Source organism: Mandrillus leucophaeus, unplaced genomic scaffold (assembly GCF_000951045.1).
Source record: "Mandrillus leucophaeus isolate KB7577 unplaced genomic scaffold, Mleu.le_1.0 Scaffold383, whole genome shotgun sequence".
In the NCBI taxonomy this organism is placed as follows: Eukaryota; Metazoa; Chordata; class Mammalia; order Primates; family Cercopithecidae; genus Mandrillus; species Mandrillus leucophaeus.
In genome coordinates this window covers 869,744-894,886 of record NW_012104065.1, presented here as the reverse complement: position 1 = coordinate 894,886, position 25,143 = coordinate 869,744, and the positions used below count along the sequence as shown (strand labels likewise).

General features: G+C 39.4%; 1 protein-coding gene across 1 annotated transcript in view; it reads left to right on the top strand.

The window, feature by feature from the left end:
• PLBD1 (phospholipase B domain containing 1) overlaps positions 1–25,143 on the top strand; it is a 54,150-nt gene that overhangs the window by 22,424 nt on the left and 6,583 nt on the right. Inside the window, exons 7-8 of the mRNA XM_011990792.1 lie at positions 23,852–24,052; positions 24,163–24,303. Coding sequence (XP_011846182.1) covers positions 23,852–24,052; positions 24,163–24,303 — 342 coding nt within the window. The remainder of the gene's footprint in view (positions 1–23,851; positions 24,053–24,162; positions 24,304–25,143) is intronic.

Here is a 25,143-nt window from a genome sequence, read left to right as displayed (position 1 = left end):
TGAGTTCAGAACAAAGCTGGATGACTTCCTTGTTTTTCTTTGATGGAGGAGTGCCATGGTCAATTGAATAGGTTAGCAGTGTCGAGTCATTTTTTCATCAAAGAACGCAGAGCCTGGAGGCTCTTCAAGATCTGTGCAAGGATATTAAGAATTCCTGCGTCAGTAGTTGAGAATAATGTACTGTGTTTTTGAAATTTGCTAAGAGAGTAGATCTTAAGTATTCTCCCTACACACACGACACACAAAGGTAGCTATGTGAGGTGCTGAATATGTTAATTAGTTGGATTGTGGAAATCATTTCACAGTGTATAGGTGTATCAAAACATCATGTAAACCTTGAATAATACAATTTTTATTGTCAATTATGCCTCAATAAGATTGGAAAAAAGAGGATGGAAGTGAAGTTAATTAGGAATTAAGCAAATACCTTGTGTTGACGTAGCAGTTTGTATGTTTGTATTAAAATTAAATGGAGGCAATATAAAAATTAAAAACAAACGAAAAGAATTCCTGAGTCAGAACATACAGATGAACTCAAGAAACGTTCCTGACTTGGCTGAGGCACGTTAGAGATGATGGTAACTGGGATGCTACAACTACCATCATGCTAAAGATACAGAGAATTCTGAGGATTTCATACGCTCCTATCCACCTTTTACAACACATCATGGCCTTCCTGCTAAATTTTTTGGAGTGATCGTCAAGATCATTGCCATGAAAAACGCTGAAGCTTCAAGACGGGATATTTTGTGTATTTTCTGAGGTTTGTAGGAAGGAAAAAGGCAGAGCTTGGACAGCTGCTAAACTCTTTCAACGTATGAAGTCCCGCTGCTTTACTTTGGTGAGCCACATCTTTCTCGCTGTAAAATGAGGCTAATAGAACGCTTGCTTCATACAGTTGTAACCATTATATAGTTTATTCATCCACAATTTTCTGTTAAATTGGGCTAGGCAAAGGATTGTTGATGGAGACCGGCATAGACACAATTCCTACTGTCACAGTTGACTTTCTGTTGAGACGTAGAGGTCAATAAAAAAAAAATGACATTAGAGTGTGATTTTTGTAATAAGAGAAAGACTAGTCTGGGAACATTGAGAAAGCTAAGAGAAAGGAAAATTTAAGTCGAGGCACAAAAGACAAGATAATTTAGCCAAGCCCAATGGGGATACAGAGGTAGAATGTTCCTTGAGGAACAAACAGTATATGCGCAAGAGACAGCATCAAGAAGGCCAGAGAGAGGGAATGAGGCACGACATGAGGCCACTAAAGTGACAAGTGAAAGGGACATGAGTAGATTTGGATTTGTGGATTATCTGGCCAGTTAGAGGAGGACAAGAGAGGCTGCCAGCAGAACATTTAGAAGGCTGGTGCAATAATCCAGGCAACTCAAACCACCATATTTTGTAAATGGTCAATCAGCATATGGATGGAAGCTTGATAATCCCTCTTCCAGAGGATAACAAATATGACTGCTGAATTACTGAAACACAACACAACGTTGTGTCCTCCTGTTGTCCTTGCAAGAATCCTTGAGGGATAATTACCTAATAGGAATTGTCAGGACACTCCCCAAATTGTACTCTAGCATAGGAGAATAGAAGGAATAATGGCAATCCTTCACATTTATCAATAATACAAAAGGATTTGCTGCCTTCAGTACGCCCAAACGTATTGAAGCCAGTCTCATGCTGTACGTTCACCAGAGCCTCAGTTCACCCCATAAAAATAGAGTTGGTTATAGGTTAAGAAAACAGAATAATTTTTATTAATTTAGAAAGAATTTAAGGTGATTTGGTTGTTTAACAGGCTTGGTCTTTTTTAGTCTTTTCTAAAAATACAAAGTGGAGATTGAGGAAATTATTTCACCTAAAGAGGCTAACATGCAATACCCAGGGAAAGTCAAAAGTATACCAAAGTATACCAGGTGCTGATAACCTCAGTACCACCCTTAGGTCTGGGCGCAGGAACCCCCACCCTCCCAGCTTGGAATTACGTTCCTGAAAATTACCTAAATCCCCTTCCAGCATCCTGAGACCGGCCAGGTTGGCAGTATCTTGACCTGTGTCTCTGGGCGTCCAGTTTAGACATGCCCAGGATGTCTCTGGGCATCCTTTCCAGAAAATTTCTAAATCCCCCTCTAGTGTCCAAGACTGACCAAGATGGCTGAGCCATCCAGGTCAGCTTCTCTGAGCCCAGAAAACAATGCACATGGGCCTTTGTCCCACATCTCCCTATCTGGGGGCTCTTCTCCTCCACTCCTGCCCACACATGGGTTCAACAAGATGCCACAACGAGCTCTGGGACTCAAGCCTATGGCCTGGTCTTGGTAAGCAGATTCCTCTAGTTGGCCCTCACAGTATATATTTTTCGCAAGATGGTGCATAACCTAGCTATCAGAATGGTGGTCGCAATGACCTGGGGTGGCTCTCATGTCAGAGCATATGTTCAGGGATCTATGCTACTGAAAGCCACCTCTTACCCTTGGGTTTCAGCATGCAGCAGGGGAGGACAGTAAAGTGCAAGCGAACTTCGACCTATGAGCTCCACATCTGGCCCCTGTGGTGGCCTCCTCACCCCTGCAGCTGTGCACCGTGTGTCAGGCAGTCCTTGGGGCGGGCTAGGCCTGGCCCCTCTGAGGCCTTTTGAGAACCTTACTCTACAACACAAACGGGCCTTTGTAGCAAATCTTTTGCTGCAGTTGATGATGTGACTTCCTACTGTCTTGAGTCAGTCTTAAAACAGATGGATTTTCCTTGTGGGATTGGGACAGCTCTTCCAGCTTGGCTTACAGGCTTCTCACTTATCCTGCCCACTGGTACCCATGGGTGAGGAGTGAAGGTGGCAGAGGGTTCAGCATGAAAAGAGATTAGGCTCATGAAGACTTGACTTGACTTAAATTGTGAAGACTTAAGTTATGAAGACTTCGCTTAAATTTTCCTGGGGCTTTGAGCCTATTCTTTTATCTTCTTATGTACCTACTTTCAAGTACATGCACTTAACATTTAAACAGGCTAAGCAGGCTCATGCCTGTAATCCCAGCAGTTTGGGAGGCCAAGGCAGGTGGGTTGTCTTAAGCTCAGGAGTTCAAGACCAGCATGGGCATCATGGCAAGACCCCGTCTCTGCAAAAATACAAAAAAGTTAGCCAAATGTTGGTGGCTCATGCCTGTAATCCCAGCTGCTCGGGAGGCTGAGGCTGAAGAACAGCTTGAGCCAGGGAAGCAGAGGTTGCAGGGAGCCAAGATAGCACCACTGCACTTCAGCCTGGGGGACAAAGTGTGGCCTCAACTTAACAACAACAGCAACAACAACAACAACAACAAAGAGATTACATTCTAGGGAGGCAGCAATTAGCCTAAAGAGTCCAACAGAAAACATGTTGATCTGTGTTTACACTGTAAAATTCCCAGTGTAGCTTTAGTGACCAAAAAACAAATTATCATTCACAATTTTTTTAATACTCTGGTAAGACTTGCGTTTGTGATCAACATTAACAAAGCATAACAAGGATTTTTGAGTCATTAGAAGCTAGGATTCACAGGTGGCGTGATAGTTGTTGCAGAGTCATTAAGAGAATGGTGTTAGGGAACTGCAGAGGCAAGGAGATTTGTGGTGTTTGAATACAAACGGGTTCCAAAAAGTCATGGTTTTATAACAACAGTATTGCTACCTTTTTCTCATGACAAAAAATAGGAACTTAGCCAGGAACAATGCATTTAATAATAAAGAATACAAAGAGATGGTACCTGGATACTATAAAGAATCTTCACATGCACTGATTGGACAATAGACAAAACAGAGTACGTTTCTCTGCCCACCATCCTAAATCTTCAATGATAAATCATCATACTTCACATGTACCTATGAATTTTTAAATATATGTTTTTAATCAAATTGTTTGTATAGGCAGGGGTCCTGTTAAACAAACAAAAACACTTGCCTGAGGCACTGGATACCCCAAAAAAAGTGACTTTGAATAGCCTTGTTCTAGAAGTTTCTGTCCCTAACAAGAAGGGTTTTGAATACATGGTCGGTCTGTTTTGCCTAGCAACTGCTGAGGCTAAGTAAGGAAGGTAAAAGCCCTGCACCAGCCCTCCCCATATATGTACTTATTTTGGCAATACAAATCAATAATCAATGAGGTAAGACAAAGAGATAAATCACTAGAAGATGATGGCACTGAAATGGCAGCCAATACAATGTGTGAAGACCTCAGCACAAAGATCTGATAGTTTTAACCAATTCAGAGAAAATTCACTTGTCAACAACACTGAGTCTTCCAATCCACTAATATAATCTATTTGTTTATTTAGGTCTTTAATTTGAGTCATATCATGTAGTTTTCAGTATTTAGGTCTTACATACCTTTAAGTAAGTTAAATCCTAAGTTATGTTTGATGCTCCTATAATCAAGATTTTATTTAATTCTTTTTTCAGTTGCTTGTTCTCATGCATATTTATTGATTACCCATTGCTACATAACAAATTGCTCCAAAAATTAGTGGCTAAAAACAATAATGATTTAGTTACTCATGGTTTCTGTGGATCAGGAACTTAGATAGGACACAGTGAGGATAATCTGTCTCTCCTATGACTGGGGCCTCAGCTGGAAGACTCAAAGACTGAAGGGCTGAAATCTCTGATAGCTTAACTGAGACTGGAGTATGGGCTTCCAAAGCGACTTACTAACATAGCCGACAGGGTGGTGCTGGCAATTGGTTCCTCTTCACTTGGGCCTTTCCTCAGAACTGCTTGAGTGTCCTTCATGGCAAGACCCCTGGCTTCCTCCAGACCAAGCCATCCAAAAGAACAAGGGAGAAATAGTAATGCCTATTGTGACCTCACCTCAGATGTCAACACTCACTTCCACCTGGTTCTATTAATTAGAAGCAAGGTATTATGACCAGCCCACATTCAAGGAAAGGGAATTAGAATCCACCTTTTAAAGAGAAAGGTGCCAAATAATTTGTGGAAATTTGAAAACTACCACAATATAGTATGACTTTTTTTGTACATTATTATCCTGAGATCTTTTTAAATTCACATATCACTTCTAATAGCTTTTTTATAGATTCCTTAGGATGTTCTATATATACAATCATGTCATCTCTAAATAAAGACAGTCTGACTTCTCCCATCCCTTGTATGTCTTTGTATTTTTGTATGATTGTGCTGGAGAAGACCTCCAGAATAATGGAGACCGTAAGTGGTGAGCATGGAAATCCTTGCCCAATTCCTGACCTGGGGTGAAAAGTATTGTCTTTCACCATTAAGTATGATGTTAACTGCAGATTTTTTGTAGATGCCCTTTGTAATGTTAAGGAAGGTCCCTGCTCTTCCTACTTTATTTAATATTTTTATCAATATTAAATAAGTGTTGCATTTTTCTGAATTCTTTCTCAGCAACTATTGAAAGGATCATACGATTTTTTTTCCTTTATTAATATGATGAGTTATATTGATTGATTTTCAGATGTGAAACCACTTGAAATTCCTGGGTTAATCCTCACTTAGTCATGATGTGTTATTCTTTGTATTTATTTTTAGTTCAATTTACTAACAAGTGTTAATGATTTTTTTCATTTACATTCATCAGACATATTAGTTTGTAGTTTACTTTTCTTATGATGGTTTTGGTTTTAGGATAAGCTTATCCTCATATCCTAAATTTGGAATTATTTCTTTCTCCTAAATTTTTTAAGAGCATGTATAAGATTGGGATTATTTTGTTCTATTTATTTATTTATTTATTTATTTATTTATTTATTTATTTTTAAAGACAGGGTCTCACTCTGTCACCCAGGCTGGAGTACAGCGGTGTGAACATAGCTCACTGCAGCCTCAAACTCTTAGGCTCAAGTGATCCTCCTGCCTTGGTTTCCCAAAATGCTGAGACTACAGGTGTGAGCCACTATGCCAAGCCCATTTTCTTCTTTAAGTGTTTAATAGAATTCACAAGTGAAGCTATCTAGACATGAAGGTTTTTATTAGTTGAAAAGTTATTAATTGTAAATTTAATTTCTTTCACTGCTACAGGACTATTTCAGTTTTCTAACTCATCTTGAGTTAGTTTTAAAAATGTGTCTTTCAGGGAATTTATCCCTTCTTTCTAAGTTATTCTAAGTTTATTGATATGAAGCTATTTATAATATTTTTCTTAACCTCTTAATGTCTGTAGGATCTGTAAAGCCCCCATTATCATTCATGATATTGTCCATTTTTCTTCTTTATTAAGATAAAATTTCCATTTTTATCTTTATTTTCTTTCTTCTACTTACTTTGCATTTAATTTGTAATTTTTTCTAGCTTCTTAATGCAGAAAACTAGATAACTGATTTTCATCTTTCTTTCTATCATAAGCAAAAAAATGATAAATTTTCCCATAAGCACTATTTTTGGTGCATCTGACAAATTTTGATATATTTTGTGTTCATTTTTATTCCATTTGGAATATTTTTTAATTTCTCACATGATTTATTTAATCCATAGCTTATTTGAAAGTGTATTGTTTAATTTCCAAAAATTTACAGATTTTTCAGATCTTTGTCACTGTTTTCCAATTTTCTATGGAAACTTATTTCCATAGAAATAATCATAAATTAATTGGAAATAAATTTCCATTTTCTAATTTATTCTGAGATTAGAGAGCATATTTGGTATGATTTCAAATTTTTTTAACTTTATTGAGACCTGTGTTATGGCTCAGCATGAGTCTATCTCAATGAATGCTTCATATGCAGTAGAAAATAATGTAAATTCTAGTATTTCTGAGTGTAGTGTTCTGTAAATGTCAGTCAGTGCAAGTTAATTGATAGTGTAATTCAGATCATCTATTTTCTTAACTGACTTTCTATTTGTTAATCATTTACTACAAAATAAATATTTATACCTCCACTGTAATTGTTAATTTGTCTATTTCTCATTTTCTTATCTTTGTTCTCTAATCCCATGGCAGATTATATTTCTCATTTCATTTCTGGTAGTTTTGCTTTATGCATTTTGATACTCTATCATTTAACACATACATTCATAAGTATAGTATATTCCTACTATATGGACCCTTTTATCATTATGAAATGTCTTTTTTTGTCTCTAGGACAACTCCTTGTCTTAATGTCTATATTGCCTTATATTAATATAACCACTCCAGCTTTTTTATGCTTACTGTTTTCATACCAGCAATTTTATTTACACAGCAAGAACATACAGGTATCTGTTATAAATGTCAGAGATCATCTCTACATTTCAGATCTTGACTCAGTTTAAGGGCCAACAAAGGAAGGTTTTTCTCTTTCCATTAAGTTTCTTGCCTTTTTTTTTTCTTGTAAAAAGTGTGAGTACTAGCAGGTTCATTACCATAGCATGTCTTTAATTTCCAATTTGAAATCTGATGTGCTGGAGAAAAGTGCATCATAAGTTTTTGTTTTTGTTGTTTTTCCCCTTACAAATTCAAGAGACTAGAATAATGGTAGTCATCTGGAAAAAGTAAATTATACTTTTGAAACTGATGGCTATACTTTTGAAACTGATGCTTAATGACAGCAGTGATTTTTAAGTGTGGTAACAAACGTCTTGGGAGCATGTATCCTCTGTCAAGGTGGTACTAGTAACAGATTCAAAGTAGTACCATATCGTATCAGACTGATGTGGGGTGTTTTATGTTTGAGATCAGCTGGTGAGCCTGTTGTTCCTTCATAAATTGGTGCCGTAAGCTAAAGTTAACATATTCATATTTTTCCTACCAATAGTCCTTCACGAATAACTGGTCATAAACTAAAAAAAAAAAAAATCTGCAATATAAATGTGCTGTCTATTAGAGATGGAGCTAGGTGTCTTAAGGACTTCTAAGTATATCTTAAAATTTATAATGTAGTAGTTCATACTAAGAATCATCTGGAGAATTTTAACGAAATACGTGTATGTTCTAAACCTCATCACTACCCCATAAATGCAGCTTAAGTCTGTAAGTCTGAAGGAGTATGTGTATCCGGGTGTTTTTCTTTTTTCTTTTTCTTTTTTTTTTTTTGAGACGGAGTTTCGCTCTTGTTGCCAAGGCTGGAGTGCAATGGCGCGATCTTAGTTCACCGCAACTTCCACCTCCAGGGTTCAAGCAATTCTCCCGCCTCACCCTTCCGAATAGCTGGGATTACAGGCATGCGCCACTACGCCTGGCCAATTTTGTATTTTTAGTAGAGATGGTGTTTCTCCAAGTTGGTCAAGCTGGTCTCCAACTCCCGACCTCAGGTGATCTGCCTGCCTGGGCCTCCCAAAGTGCTGGGATTACAGGCGTGAGCCACCATGCCTGGCCTTGGGTATTTTTCTTTCAGCTCCTCCAGTACTTTCATACTATTCTGATACATTTTGTTGGTATGAAGCTATGAAGCAAAAGTAGCTATTACCAATGCATACATACAGTATATTGGTTTTAAGTTCCACCTCAAAGTGAATCTTAGAGCCTAGTGTAAGTGTTCCACTTTAGAGATGTACTTTAATTACTACTGTGCAAATTAAGGGAAATTTACGTCATCATTTGATTTTCTAAAACCTAAAAGGAACTGGCCATCATTACGAAGTCTTTCTAGATAATCAAGGGTAGATGGCTGGCTTTTTTTCTTTTTTTCTTTCTTTTTTTTTGTTTTTTTTTTTGAGGCGGAGTCTGGCTCTGTCGCCCAGGCTGGAGTGCAGTGGTGCGATCTTGGCTCACTGCAAGCTCCGCCTCCCGGGTTCACGTCATTCTCCTGCCTCAGCCTCCCCAGTAGCTGGGACTACAGGCCCCCGCCACCACGCCCGGCAAATTTTTTGTATTTTTAGTAGAGACGGGATTTCATCATGTTAACCAGGATGGTCTCGATCTCCTGACCTCGTGATCTGCCCGCCTGATGGCTGTTTTTAATGTGGCAATTAATGTAGGCATTCCTGCTTTCAGGTTCAAATGTGAATCAAAGCATATTTTAATTTGCCAGCACAAATGGAATGTCTTTACTTTCAAACTATTTGTGGTTTTGCATTTGCTGTATGTCTTTTGTAGACAGATAATTAGTACATTTTGCTTTCTTTTCTATCAAGTTTGAGTCTCTTACTTTTGATGGAAGTGTTTGGTCCATTTACATTTACTGTAAATATTTATATATTTAGATTTAAGTCTGCCATTTCACTATTTAGTTCATTTCATCTCTATTTTGTTTCTCTGTTCCTCCTTTCCTGTCTTCTTTTGTGTTAAACATTTTAACAAAGATTTTCTAACAAAATAGTCTATATTTTAATACTCCAGTTGGCTTTCTAGCTATATTTATTGGCCTTTTTAAAATTGTTGTCCCTGGGGCTTGTGATATGCATCTTTAACTCATCACAATTTACGTAAAGTTAATAAGCAATTATGTCTACTAAAAAGTATATAGGAACTTAAAATGGTAATTATCCCATTTAGTGCCTTCCATCCTTTATGCTATTGTTGTCATATATATGCTACATCTATGTATGTTATAAATACACCAATATGGTGTTAAGATTTTTTACTTAAAAACTTACTGTCTTTTAAAAAATTAAAACAAGAAGTGTGTGTGTGTGTGTGTGTGTGTGTGTGTGTGTGTTGAGAAGTAAGCTGTTAATTATATTATTTTCTGCTCAAATTTTTTTCTGCATTTAGATTTTTGGTGACCAGCTTTCTGGCGGGCTAACTCTGGTCTTCTTTGTGGTTATTTTAAGTTTGTTGTGCTGATAGGAACTGTAAATTAATGTTTTTCATTAAAGGTAGGGCTTTTTCACCACTTATAGCTTCACATATTTTTTCCTCTTTTCTCTCTCTTCTCCCTCTGGGACTCCAGTCAATTATTCATCAGATGCTAAACATTTTTGCACAAGCCTCTGGGGCTTTGTAAATTTTATGTAGTTTTTATTTTTTTCTCTCTGTTTTTCAGATTGGATGATTCCCATTAATCTTCTATCTTCAGGTTTTTTTTGTTTTATTTTTTCTTTTTTAATTTTATTTATTTATTTTGAGATGGAGTTTCACTCTTGTTGCCCAGGATGGAGTGCAGTGACGTGATAGTTCACTGCAACCTCCACCTCCCAGGTTCAAGTGATTCTCCTGCCTCAGCCTCCCAAGTAGCTGGGATAACAGGCATGCGCCACCATGCCTGGCTGATCTTGTATTTTTAGTAGAGACAAAGTTTCACCATGTTGGCCAGGCTGGCTTCCAACTCCTGACCTCAGGTGATCCACCTGTCTTGGCCTCCCAAAGTGCTGGGATTACAGGCGTGAGCCACCGCGCCCAGCCACAATCTTCAAGTTTTCTACTTCCTTCTTCTGCCATCTCAAATTTACTGTTGAAGTATACAGTGATTTTTTCATTTCATTTACTGTACTTTTCAGGTCTAGAATTTCAATTTTGTTCTTTTTTTAACTTCTAATTTTATGTTGAGATTCCCTCTCTGGTAAATCTTAATACTATATTTTCCTGTTTTGTCTTTTTCCACTAAACCCAATATCAAGGCCTACTTGGAAACAGTTTCCAGTGACTTAAGTGTGGGGTCATATTTTCCTTTTTCTTTGGAGGTGACAAATATAGCAAATACCACGACTTGGTCATTACACAATGTATATATATATTTAGTATATTCTTCACCACAAACATTTATCAATTCCTTATGATAAGAACATTCAAAATCCTCTTTTATAGTTATTTTGAAATATGTAATACAATATTGTTAAATATAGTGCCTGGTAATTTTTGGTTGAAATCTGGACTTGAAAAATAGCACACCATAGTGTCTCTGAATGTGTATTTTTGAGAATTATGTTTTATTTTATTTTTAATTGACATATAATTGTACCTATTTATAGGATACAGTGTGATGTTTTGATGCATGTATACATTGTGTAGTGAACAAATCATGGTATTTAGAATATTCATCACTTCAAACTTTCTAATGGTAAGGACATTCAAAAATCTCTTTTAGTTATTTGAAATATATAATATAATATTGTTCACTATAGTAAGCCTACTGTGCAATAGAATACCAGAACTTTTTCCTTCTATCTAACTGTAATTTTGTACCTGTTGATTAAACCCTTCCCACCTTGCCTACCCTCCCCAGCTGCTGGTAAGCATTGTCCTACTCTACACTTGTATGAGATTGGCTTTTATAGATTCCACATCTGAGTGAGATTGTGCAGTATTTGTCATTCTGTGCCTGGCTTATTTCATTTAACAAAATGCCCTCAGGGCTCATCCACATTGCCACCTATGACCTAATTCGATTCTTTTTATGCCTGAATAGTATTCCATTATACATATATGTATCACATTTTCTTTATCCAGTCATCTGTTGACAGACATATAGGTTGATTCCATATCTTGACTATTGTGAATAGTGCTGCAATAAGCATGAGAGTGTAGATATCTCTTTAATATACTTGTTTCATTTCCTTTGGATAAATACCCAGCAAGGGGTCTAGTTTCACTCCTCTCCATGTAGATATCCAGTTTTCCGAGCACCATTTATCAAAGAGAATTTTTTCCAATGTGTGTTCTTAGTTTCTTTGCCAAAAATCAATTTGCTGTAAGTGTGTGAATTTATTTCTGTATTTTTTATTCTGTCCCATTAGTATATATGTCTATTTTTATGCCAGTACTATGCTGTTTTGGTTATTATAACTTTGTAGTATATTTTGAAGCCAGGTAGTGTGATGTTTCCAGTTTCGTTTTTTTTTGCTCAAGATTGCTTTGACTCTTTGGGGTCTTTTGAGGTTCCATATAAATTTAAAGATTTTTTTTCTCTTTTTATGAAGAATGTCATTGGTATTTTGATAGAGCTTGCACTGAATCTGTATATTGCTTTGATTAGTATGGACATTTTAAAAAGTATTCCTCAAATCCTTAAACATGGAATATCTTTCCATTTGTATCCTCTTCATTTCTTTTGTCAACATTTTATAGTTTTCATCATAAAGATCTTTCACCTCCTTAGTTAAGTGTTTGTTTTTGTAGCTATAGTAAATGGAATTGCTTTATTTTTTTTCTGATTGTCTGCTATTGTCATAAAGAAATATTATAGATTTTCGTATATTTATTTTGTATCCTGCAACTGTACTCAATTTACTTATTAGTTCTAATAGTATTTTGGTGAAGTTTTCAGGGTTTTCCCTATATATAAGATTATGTCATTTGGAAGCAGGGACAGTTTGATTTCTGCCTTTTCAATTTGGATGCCCTTTTTATCTTTCTCTTGCCTGATTGCTTTGGCTAGGACCTCCAGTATTATGTTAAATAAAAGTGGTGCATTTGTGTCTTGTTCCAGATCTTAGAGGAAAAGCTTTCAACTTTTCCCCATTCAGTATGATGCTAGCTGTGAATTTGTTATATATGGGCTTTATTGTGTTGAGTTATCTTTCTTGTATATCTATTTTGTTGAGAGTGTTTATCATGAGGGGATGTTGAATTTTTTAAAATGTCTTTTCTAGATCAGTAGATTCAACATCCCTTCAGGGGTTTGTTCTTAATTCTGTTAATGTGATGTATTATGTTTATTGATTTGCATATATTGAACCATCCTTGCATCCCTGGAACAAATCCCATTTATTATGGTGAGTGACTTTTTTTAATGTGCTATTGAATTCAGTTTTTAAATATTTTTTTGAGGAGTTTTGTATCTATATTTATTAGGGATATTGGCCCATAGATTTCTTTCTTTGTTGTGTCCTTGTCAGGTTTTGGAATCAGGGTGATGCTGGTCTCATAGAAAGATATTGGAAGTATTCCCTCCTCTTCATGTCTTTTGAATAGCCTTCAAAGGATAGGTATTAGTTCTTCTTTAATGTTTTGTAAAACTCATCAGTGAGGCCATTGGGTCCTCAGCTTTTCTTTTGTGGAAGACTTTTTATTACTAATTCAATCTCATTACTTGCTATTGGTCGGTTCAAATTTTCTATTTCTTCATGATTCAATTTTGGTAAGTTTTATGTGCCCAGGAATTTATTCATTTCTTCTAAGTTTTCATATTTGTTGGCATAGAGTTCTCCATATCACTCTCAAAACTTAGGAAGTTTCTGCTATTATTTTGTTAAGCTTTCTGTGCCCTTCTCCATCTCTTCTCCCTCTCAAGTTTCTTTCTTTTTTTTTTTTTGAGATGGAGTCTGGCTCTGTCGCCCAAGCTCTGGAGTCCAGTGGTGCAGTGGCGCAATCTCGGCTCACTGCAAGCTCCACCTCCCGGGTTCACGCCATTCTCCTGCCTCAGCCTCCCCAGTAGCTGGGACTACAGGCGCCCACCACCGTGCCTGGCTAATTTTTGGTATTTTTAGTAGAGATAGGGTTTCACCATATTAGCCAGGATGGTCTCGATGTCCTGACCTCGTGATCCGCCCGCCTCAGCCTCTCAAAGTGCTGGGATTACAGGCGTGAGCCACCGCGCCTGGCCTCAAGTTTCTATAGTGTGAAAATGTGTTTACTGAAAGGTGTCTCATAGGTCTCATAGGCTTTCTTCTTTCTTCAAATGAAGAGCTGTCTTCAGTTCAGAAATTCTTTATTCTGCTTGGTGTAGTCTGCTGTTGGAAGTTTCTATTATATTTTTTCTTTCATTCATTAAAGTCTTCAGCTCCAAGAGATTTTTTTAAATGATATTTCTGTTGAATTTTTTATTCATATCATGAATTGCTTTTCTGATTTTATTGAATTGCCTATCTATATTCTCTTGAATCTCACTGATTTTGCTTAAGATCATATTTAAAATGTTTTTTATGCAATTAGTAAATTGCCATTTCTTTAGTTATTGGAGAGTTATTGTGTTTTTTTGGTGGTGTCATGTTTTCTTGCTTTTTCATATTTCTTGTGTCCCTGCATTGATGTCTGGGCATCTGATAGAATGGATGCCTCTTCCAGTTTTATAGAGTTGTTATCATAAGGAAAGATTTTTGCCTGCAGATGTGTCCAAAGGTGTCAGTTGTGTAGGGTGCATTGGCTTTGGTTCCAGGTGGATGCAGGAGTGTAGTCACCATGCAGTTTTTTCAGCTGTAGTCAATGTTAGCAATTTCTATGGATGCCTCAGCGGCATCCTAGCCTGCAGGAGTTTGTATGGCAGCTCTGTCAAGTCATATGCATGGCCTTTCTGCTGGTGGCAGGGGTGCCAGGTTGTTTCATGCACCATGGGTGCACAAGGCCTACTCCAATAGGATTAGACACAGTCTCTCCTCTGGGGGCAGGAGTGCCAGGCTGTTATACACAAGTACATAGGGACTGCTCCTTCAGGGTAAGGTGTGGCCTCCCTGCTGGGTAGGATCATCTGTTCCTTGGGGGTCAGGAAGCACATGGGCTCAGGCACCAAGGTTATGGCTGTTTCACTGGGCCTATGCTCTGAGTAATTGAGGTTGAGGTGCTGCAGCCACAGGGATGGGGAAGATGGAGAGCCTCCTAGGCAGCATATTCCTGGTGGATAGGAAACAGTAGCTGCTCGACTGGTGAGTGGTGTGCTACTGTTTAGAAGCACAGTGTACTTGCAGCGGAGCCTCAGGATGGGGAGAAACAAACAGTGGTTACTGGTCCTCCAGAGCACAGTGCACTGCAGTAGTGGCGCCGGTCTCAAGATGGTGCTGTGCCTCAGCAGCTTAGATCACAGAGGAGAAGATGGCACAGTGGGCTCATTCTTTATAATACAGCCATGTGAATGCCAGGCAGCTCCCTGGAATGGGTTCACGGCTTGTGAAAACTGCAGAATTCTCAAGCAGCAAAGACTAGGTGTTTGCAATGGAGATTGCTGGGAGTTCTCCTGCTCACCTTTTCTCCATAGGGAGACTGCCTCCTGGTTTCATACCAATCCTGACTGGGAAGACGGAGTGGCAAAGGCAGAACGTTTCACTCTTTTTTTTATGCAGCCATCCCAAGCCTCCATGCTCCACTGGGTCTCTGCAACTCCCTTATTGTACTCCTTTGGAACACTTTAGTGTTCTCCTTTGGATACTCTAGTCAAAATAGAGTTCTTTATCCATCATTTTGGTTCTTTTTTTTGTAGGGAAATGAATGTTAGACACCTCTAGTCAGACATCTTGCTGAAGTCACTTGTTTTACTTTTTGTTTTTAACAGGCAATTATTTTGCTTGCACTCAAACTTCAACGTATGTCACCTGCACAGTGTGCAGCAACCAATGTCCTTCCTCAGTGTTGCTTACTTCCAGCTGCTGCTTCAACCTGGTCCTCTGGAGGATGCTCCTGCATCTGTGTAATTTAGCAGCCAGTGAAAGATGTTGGCAGCTCATATTCATACTATAGAGCTAACTCTCTTTGTGATTTTCTTGATCCTAAGGTTTCCCCTATATTCCCATTTGGTTTTCCAGTTCTTACCTTTGTCCTCTGACAGCTTGAATTTGAGCTGCATATGATTTGGGAACCCTGGCAATATTAAGTTGCAGCAAACTCACCTATCTCACTTCTAGAGCAATTCTGTCTTACAAGGGAAAACCTTCTCATTTCTTTGTATTTTTACCCTGGGCTCCCTGGCGTTTCCCACATTCATGCACAGTTAGTGGTCAGTCAGGGAACTGGACAGAGTTCATATTCAGATTTTGAATCTCTGCTCTTGTAGTTCTCTTGCTCCCAAAATTTTCCTCTTAAATTCTCAGCTGTTCTGCAACACTAGACTTTGGCCTCGCCATTTCAAACCAGAATGACTGTAGTTTTCCATAGCTAAAGTTGGGTATGGGCTATGTATTAGTTTGCTAAGGTTGCCATGACAAAGACTGGGTGGCTTAAACAACCAGAAATTAATTATTCTCCCAGTTCTAGAGGCTAAGAGTCCGAGATCAAGATATTGACAGGTTTGGTTTATCTCTTTGACTTACAGATGGCCACCCTCTCACTGTGTTCTCACACGTCCTTTTCTCTGTGCGTGCATATACCTGACATCACTTCCTGTTTTTTTCTTATTTATGTTTTTATTTTTTTATTTTTTGAGATGGAGTCTCACTCTGTCACCCAGGCTGGAGTGCAGTGGCATGATCCCAGCTCACTGCAACCTCCGCCTCCCAGGTTCAGGTGATTCTCCGGCCTCAGCCTCCCAAGTAGCTGGAACTACAGGTGTGTACCACTACACCTGGCTAATTTTTTGTAAAGATGGGGTTTCACCGTTAGCCAGGATGGTCTTGATCTCCTTACCTCGTGATCCACCTGCCTTGGCCTCCCAAAGTGCTGGGATTACAGGCGTGAGCCACTGCGCCCGGCCCACTTCCTCTTCTTATAAGGACACAGGTCATGTTGAATTAGAGTTTGCCCATAAGACCTCAGTTGACCTTAATTACCTTTTTAATGCTCTGTATCCAAATATAGTCTATTTTCAGGTACTGGGGGTTAAGACTTCAACATATGAATTTCGAGGAAACAGAATTCAGTTCATATCAGGGGTTTAGGAATACATGCAGGCAAGGAAGCCTCATACTCCAGCTTAACCAATGCTGTACTAACGTTCTGTTTCTCCCTGCCTTTGGTCATTCCTAGTACCTTCAGATCATTGCTTTAAATAATTTTATACAGTTTTATAATGATTATTTGTGGGAAAATCACTCAATTTTATCATGCTGCTATTATTGGAATACTCACCCTTGATACCAGCTTTTTATTTATTTATGTATTTATTTTTTTGGCCAGGTAATACATAATACCCTAGCGCTTCTCGTATTAACAAAGAGTAGCACAAGAGCTCCTTTTAGATGGTTTTACTAACCTTCAGGACAAGTCAGTCATCTCTCCTTTGAGCTTCCTAGGTACCCTGTGCATAATTTCTTCAGAGCCCATATTCTGTATTCATGCCTGTGTCCCTGGAGGAGCACAGAGCCTTGCATATTATAATCATTGAATAAATATTTATGGAAGGAAGTAGAAAAGAAGGAAGAAAGAAGGATTAGAGGAAAATCAGAAAGGAAGGAGATAGATGATGTCTGCTTTGATGTGGACATGGTAGGAACTGTAGGAGAGAAAGATGGGCAATAAAACAAGGAGGAGGTGGGGACTGCCTAAGAGATCACACTTCCTATTGTAACTTGCTTTCTATTCATCCTGCCCTCCCTTTCATACCCTGGATTTGAGAACAGGAGTCTAAGATATTCAGGAATTGTAAACAAAGGACTTCAGATGCAAAACCTACGGGTTCAGCACAGGACTTGTTACTTGAAGAGAATCCTTTGTAGTAACCAGATGATAAATAACATGAATGGGACCTGACTAGTTTTATGGGAATGAGGCAGAATTTAAATTTTAAATAAATTACTATAAGCTTGTGTTCAACTTGTTATTAAATAGAAAGGAAAACAAAAAACCTGAATATGTGTTTAGCCCCTACCATGTACCCAGCTCTGTCCCTGACACTATGCTAAACATTTTGTTTTTGTTTGTTTGTGGGGTTTTGCTTTCTCAGATGGGGTCTCACTCGGTCACCCAGGATGGAGTGCAGTGGTGTGATCTCGGCTCACTGCAACTTCCGCCTCCCAGGTTCAAGCGATTCTCATGCCTCAGCTCCCGAGTAGCTGGGATTACAGGCGTGTGTGACCACGCCTGGCTAATTTTTGTATTTTTAGTAGAGACTTGGTTTCACCATGTTGGCCAGGCTGGTCTCGAACTCCTGGCCTCAAGTAATCCACCTGCCTCAGCCACCCAAAGTGCCAGAATTACAGGCATGAGCCACGGTGCCGGACCAACATTTTGTTTTTATTATGTCATTTAATGTTCATAAAAACCTAACAAGAAGGGTATTTTTAAAATCAGCTGTCCACCATTAATTTCTAGCACTGTATTTTCTTAACAAGCATACAAAACATCAAACTTCTCTTTAGACAAAGTGCAGTTCTTTGACATACTTTACACAAAACAGTCTGAGTCTGTAGCACGTTAATGCAGTGAAGAGGCAAATTATACTGATTTTTACAAATTCTACCTTCCATAAAAAACCTCAAGGAGGGTATTTTGTCTGCATTTTTAAAATAAACAGTTAAATAGTCGGCGAAGTTAAATAGTCAAACAGGTCAAGGTCACACAATTCAGTGGTTGAGGACTGAGTGCAAAGGCAATCTATCCAACTATAAATATCCATTTCTTTTTTTTGTTTTTTTAGAAATGATTCAGATTTAAATTAAATGGCTAAAACTATAAGAGCCAGCTGGGTGTGGTGGCTCACACCTGTAATCCCAGCACTTTTTAAGAGGCCCAGGCAGGAGGATTGCTTGAGCCCAGGAGTTTGAGACCAGGCTGTGCAACATAGCAAGACCCCTGTCTCTAGAAAAAAATTAAAAAATTTAGCCAGGTGTGGTGGTGGATGCCTGTAGCCCCAGTTACTCAGGAGGCCAGGTGGTTTGAAGCTGCCCTGAGACTTGATCCCGCCACGGCATCCAGCCTGAGCGACAGAGCATGACCTGTCTCAAAACAAAAACACAAACAAAAAACGAAAAGAGCAGTGAACTCAAAGGATTTCCTGCCATGCCTGGTGGGTGGAGCTTCTGTGTGGGAAGAAAAGACGGAACCTATTTAAAGTACTTTTTTTTTTGAGACGGAGTCTCACTCAGTCGCCCATGCTGGAGTGGAATGGCACCATCTCAGCTCACTGCAACCTCTGCCTCCCAGGTTCAAGTGATTCTTGTGTCTCAGCCTCCCGAGTAGCTGGGACTACAGGCGTATGCCACCACGCCCTGCTAATTTTTGTATTTTTAGTAGAGACAGGGTTTTGCCATGCTGGCCAGGCTGATCTTGAACTCCTGACCTCAGGCGATCCGCCCTCCACGGCCTGCCAAAGTACTGGGATTACAGGCATAAACCACCTTGCCTGGCCTCAAAGGACTTTTAATTGAGGATCCCAGCAATGATGATCCCCATAAGGCGGAGGCTTCAAGCTTAATGATCTATAAGTGAGGCTTTCTGGGATGCACTTAGTGTGTTTCCCCAAACATGGTGTGTTCCTACTTTTCACTATATACAGGTATGCTATCACCTCCCCCATACACGTATACACACTTCTTAAACTTAGATGTTCCCCAGTTTTTCCTGTGGAGCTTGCTAAAAATGCAGTGTTATCCATAGAAATTCCTATTTCATTGATCTGGGCTGGGGCATTTGTAACAAGCACCCTAGACCATCCCAGCATACTGAATCCATAGTCCATCCTGTCTGTGAGACTATGGCAGCCCTTGTGGTCTAAGCGGCAAAATTTTTGCTTAGCCCTTTTTGTTGTCGTTGTTGCTGTTGTTTGTTTTTTTTTTTGTTGTTGTTGTTTTGAGACGGAGTTTCGCTGTTGTTGCCCCGGCTAGAGTGCAATGGCGCGATCTCGGCTCACTGCAACCTCCGCCTCCCGGGTTCAAGCGACTCACTGCCTCCGCCTCCTGAGTAGCTGGGATTACAGGCACGCGCCACCGTGCCCGGCTAATTTTTGTATTTTTAGTAGAGATGGGGTTTCACCCTGTTGGTCAGGCTGGTCTCAAATTCCTGACCTCATGATCCACCCGCCTCAGCCTCCCAAAGTGCTGGGATTACAGGCGTGAGCCACTGTGCCTGGCCTTGTTTTTGATTTTTGAGACGGAGTCTGTTGCCCAGGCTGGAGTGCAGTGGCCAGTTCAACCTCCACCTCCTGGGTTCACGCAATTCTCGTGCCTCAGCCTCCCAAGTAGTTGGGACTACAGGCATGTGCCACCACCGCCGGCTAATTTGTGTGTGTGTGTGTGTGTATTTTTAGTAGAGATGGGGTTTCCCCATGTTGGTCAGGCTGGTCTTGAACTCCTGACCTCAAATGATCCACCACCCACCTCGATCTCCCAAAGTGCTGGGATTACAGGCATGAGCCAGCTTAGACTCTTTAAATATTAAGTGCATGTACTTGAAAGTAGGTACAAATGAAGATAAAAGAATAGGCTCCAGGAAAATTTCAGTCAAGTCTTCATAATCTATAAAATTGCCTATTTAATAAATACATGTTGTAAACATTTTTAATGTTCTATAATTACTTTTATTAATGTCATGTTACCTCTTTAATTGAGGTACTTCGCTCATAAAGCTGAAGCATATAAATACAATCTATATTTAGTACAGACCAAAATTCATGTCCTTTGCTTTTAAAAGGTAGAACTAAGAAAAGAAAAGAAATAGCAGAATTCCGGCACGTATTCTAAAGAATTATAAATGGATCTTGCAGCACTTAATTTCTGGGTTTTTTTTTTTTTCAGTACCTTTCTTTGATTTTTTGTCTCCTCATTGGCACCATCCCAGGACACTGTTATCTTCTGCCAGATCAGACCTGTCTGGATCATCTTCCCCACCTAACTCAGGATGCTTCCTCCCTTCTACCTTTCCAGAAATCCCACCTTATTTTTCATACTTTTCTTGACTAACTGGTCATAAGATGATTTCCCTCAACTCCACCCTGTCTCAACATGCAACTCCCCATGAGTCAACCATCATAATTGTTTCTAATGTGTTTGTTCCATGGTGTGTGTTGAGTAACCGTTGTTGCCATTTGCCTGACTACATAGTGGTTACTGTTTATTTCTGTAATTCAGTGTTTTTTTTTCTTAAGTCTTGAAATACGATTTATTAACTGAAAGAGTTTCTTTTTATTTCTTAATTAAATTCAGTGAGAAGCTTACCATGAAATATTATTCTTAGGCTGGCATTCATAAAACACTGGAGTGTTTCATTTTCTCCTGATCTCAATCTGCCTTCCAAAGCTACTAATGACAGATGAGAGCAAGATCATAATTTTAGTTAGATGTGGTGGCTCATACCTGTAATCCCAGCACTTTGGGAGGCCAAGGCAGGAGGATCCCTTGAACTCAAGAGTTTGAGACCAGCCTGTCTCAAAAAAAAAAAAAAAAATTTTAAAGATTATAATTGTATATAGTCAAAGAAATGTGTTTCTTTTAAAAAGCAATATGTCAGAACTTTGTCTCATCTCTGGGCCTTTTCTTTATTATCTTAAACTCTAAACTATAAAATTAGCCTCTTCGACTATAGTTTTTGCAGGCCAGTCATTTTCTTTGCTCTAGAACTCTAGATAGCCTATATATTTCCATCTTCCTGTCTCTTTCATAAAGAATCTTGCCTTTAAAGGAAAGATGACTCCTTAAAACATTAGTGCTTGTAATATTCAATCACCTACATATATTAAAGAACGCCTGCCCTCTTGTGTCCAGAAAGACTGCTACAGTAAGGAGTGAATTAGCAAAATTGTCATTCCAGAAATACAGCATTCTACCCTACAGGGATTTTCTACCAGGGAGCTTTCTCAAGGCTGCCAAGTATGGTTGTACAGTTTGAGCACTGAAAAATGATCCCGGCCCAAGAGATGAATGAAATCCATTTTACACTCTGCCAAGCCATATATCCTTGCCCAGGTCACGTCTTTCTAGAGAGGTGACCATTAAAATTTCATTCAAGGGTACCTTTAAGCCTTGTACCACTTGGAGTGTGCAACTTTCTCTAATTTACACAAACCTCTTTATAGCTTAACGGCAGCCTTGTAGAGGCTCATTAAGGGTTAGTTGGACAGTCCTCTCATCGTGCAACTTTCCTACTCAAGGAATTTCAAGAAATTAAAATCAGATTGTTAGAGCTGAGTGACATCACTTAGTCCCAGGTTATCAGAGGAAAGAAATAAGGAACAGAGAGGCAGAATGAGAATTGTCAAATTCATTAGAGGCAAGCAGGGAACTAAAATTAGGCCCTCTGACTCCCAATCCATGTTCTTACCTCCAGCTTCAAGTGACCCCTTTCTTTGACCCCACCTTACTTATTCCAAACTAGGCTAGAATAGATGTGCAATAGCACGCATAGGGTGGTGGGGTGATTTGAGGTGGTATGTGGACAAATATTTTTTGCACGTTAGTAGAAATGTATTTGTTTCAATGTATTTCTTTGGGAAAAAACAAAAACATTTAAGTCCATAGTTTCTTAGACATTATGGTATGTGACAAGGGTAAGTATTTTAAGCTTGAAAAGAGAGTTAATTTGAAGAAAGATATTAAGTAGTGCATATGTTAATAGCTTGATTTAGCCATTGACAATGTATACATATATCAGAATGTCATTTTGTATACCAAAATATATGCAATATTTACTTGTCAGATATCAAAATATCATTTTGTATAACATAAATTTATATAATTTTTACTTGTCAAAAAATAAAAATATTAACTAAATGATAGTTTAGATCTCAGATATGGCAAAAATGATAAAAGTGGTAAAAAATAATGATAGAAATTTGAGACTATCTCAGTCCATTCTGACTACTATGACAAAACACCTCAGACTAGGTAATTTATAAACTATAGAAATTTTATAGCTGGGCGCGGTGGCTCACGCCTGTAATCCCAGCACTTTGGGAGGCCGAGACGGGCGGATCACGAGGTCAGGAGATCGAGACCATCCTGGCTAACACGGTGAAACCCCGTCTCTACTAAAAAATACAAAAAAAAAAAAACTAGCCGGGTGAGGTGGCGGGCGCCTGTAGTCCCAGCTACTCGGGAGGCTGAGGCAGGAGAATGGCGTGAACCCGGGAGGCGGAGCTTGCAGTGAGCTGAGATCCGGCCACTACACTCCAGCCTGGGCGACAGAGCGAGACTCCGTCTCAAAAAAAAAAAAAGAAAAAAAAAAAAATTTTATTGCTCACAGTTCTGGAGGCTGAGAAGCCCAAGATGAAGGGACTGGAAGACTCAGTGTCTAATGAGGGTCTGTTTCTCATAGACAGTGCCTTCTCTCTGTGACCTCACATAGTGGAAGGGGCTAGCTAGTTCTCTCTGGACTATTTTGTAAGGGCATTAATCCTCTTCGCCAGGATGCACCAAAGGAACTTATCACTCTGGCCCCTTCTAACTCTACCACTGGGGTCCTTTTCTGACTCTTCTTTAACACTGACAGTTGTTCCATTACTGTTACTGATGACAATATATCCTCTCTTTTTATTACAGCTGCGTCTGATATTCTGTCCTTTCCATACTCATCCCAGTGTAAACCACAAAATAGGTCTTCAGAAAAGACTGTGGCTTCACTGATTTTCCTGTGTTGCCTCTAACATTTATAAAAAAGCATTGACGAAGAGTGTCAATGACCGAGTTTCAAAACCGTCTTTACTTTTCTAAATGTAGATGTTTTTCCATGTATAAAAATTACATAGACTTAGCCACGTGTGGTGGCCCACACAAGGCGGGTGAATCACTTGAGGTCAGGAGTTTGAGACCAGCCTGGCCAACATGGTGAAACCCGGTCTCTACTAAAAATACAAAAATCAACCAGGCATGGTGGTGCACACCTGTAATCCCAGCTATCTGGAGGCTGAGGCACAAGAATCGCTTGAACCCAGGAGGTGAGGTTGCAGTGAGCTGAGATCATGCCACCACACTCCAGCCTGGGTGACAGAGTCAGACTGTGTCTCAAAAAAAAAAAAAAAAAAAAAAAAAAGTAGACTTACACAAAATTTGAAAAATATGGGAAAGTAGAAGAGAAGAAAAAAAGGCATTTATATCCTACTAATGAACGCTGCTAATCCCCTCCCTAATTAAAAGTTCTCCTGCGAAATCCTAGCAAGTTGGGATCTACATCTGTTTATCATTCTGGAAACTTGCAATGTTCTGGATTTAACATTTTTTTAATTTCAAATCATAAAATAAATTTTCAATGGAGAATCCAGGGGTGGAGGTCTATTGGCACCTCTGTAAGCGGCAGTTGGGTGACTACCACAGAGGTGAGCCAGAGCTGGGGGAGGCAACTGCAGGTCAAGGATAGTCATAACTGACACGCCTTGCAAAATGCATTGTGTATGTAAAGCTCTTTGCTAATAATGATGGTTCACTGTTCCATGTATACATAGGCTGATGTGTATATTTGTCTTTCCTGCAGGGTTTTTGGAGTCTCTGGATGACTTTTACATTCTTAGCAGTGGATTGATACTGCTGCAGACCACAAACAGTGTGTATAATAAAACCCTGCTAAAGCAGATAATACCCGAGTCTCTCCTGGCATGGCAAAGAGTCCGTGTGGCCAATATGATGGCAGATAGTGGCAAGAGGTGGGCAGACATCTTTTCAAAATACAACTCTGGTAAGTGACCCTGCAGAATAACTGTTAGGCACAGACATATATTTCGATTTGGGCTTGTTAACCAGTAAAGTCATACCTATGTCCCGTCTTCATGTCTGCTGATATTTCAGGCACCTATAACAATCAATACATGGTTCTGGACCTGAAGAAGGTAAAGCTGAACCACAGCCTTGACAAAGGCACTCTGTACATTGTGGAGCAAATTCCTACATATGTAGAATATTCCGAACAAACTGATGTTCTACGGAGAGGTACTTTCTTCATGTCCTAAGTCTGAAAACCTGACGAGTATGTGTGAGTTCATATATGGTAGGGGAATGCACGATGTGTGAATGTGTGGTGGGGGAGGGCATGGGGTGGGGAAGACAGGATGGGGATGCCACTGCTAGTTACACTGGGGGAGAATGACCAGGTTTAGCACAACAGGTAAACTTACGTCGCAGACTCTTGCAGGACAATGTGCAGATTGGGACGCAAATCAGGCATTCATGGCCCTGTGATTCCTCATGGTTCTAATATTACCTTTTCTCCTGTATTCCTGGCTAAAGCTTTAAGTTCAATTCAGCAAATATTTATGGAGTGCCACTGTGACCCAGGGACCAGAAAAGCAAGGATGCAGAGTCCCTGACCTCCAAGGACTCAGGAGTCTAGTAGGGAAGCAAAGTGCTCAAAGCAGCTGCAGGAGCTCAGGATGGGAAGAGCTGTCATCAGGTCTGGTGTCCCTAGGCCGGTGGTGAACCTAAAGAGAATGTGGCTGTTAGTGGGTGGGGTCAGAGAAGGCACTTCTGGTGGGCAAGAAGGAGTCCAGTCATTTGAAGCCAGGAGGCTCACTGCCTTCATTCAAATCTCAGTTCCTTAAAATCTCAGGCAAATCATTGAATCTCTCCAAGCCTCACTTTCCTCATCTATAAAACTGAATCGTGATATAGGTCCACAACCAGGTATTTGTAATTTTAAAATTCTAAAACTGTAAAACCACAAATTATTATTTTGTTTCTTGTGTTTTGTTTTGATTTGGTAGCTAGCTCACTTGGTAGCAAGATATGACCTGATCTGAACTCATTTGGCAGCAAAACTGCCAGAAGGAAACT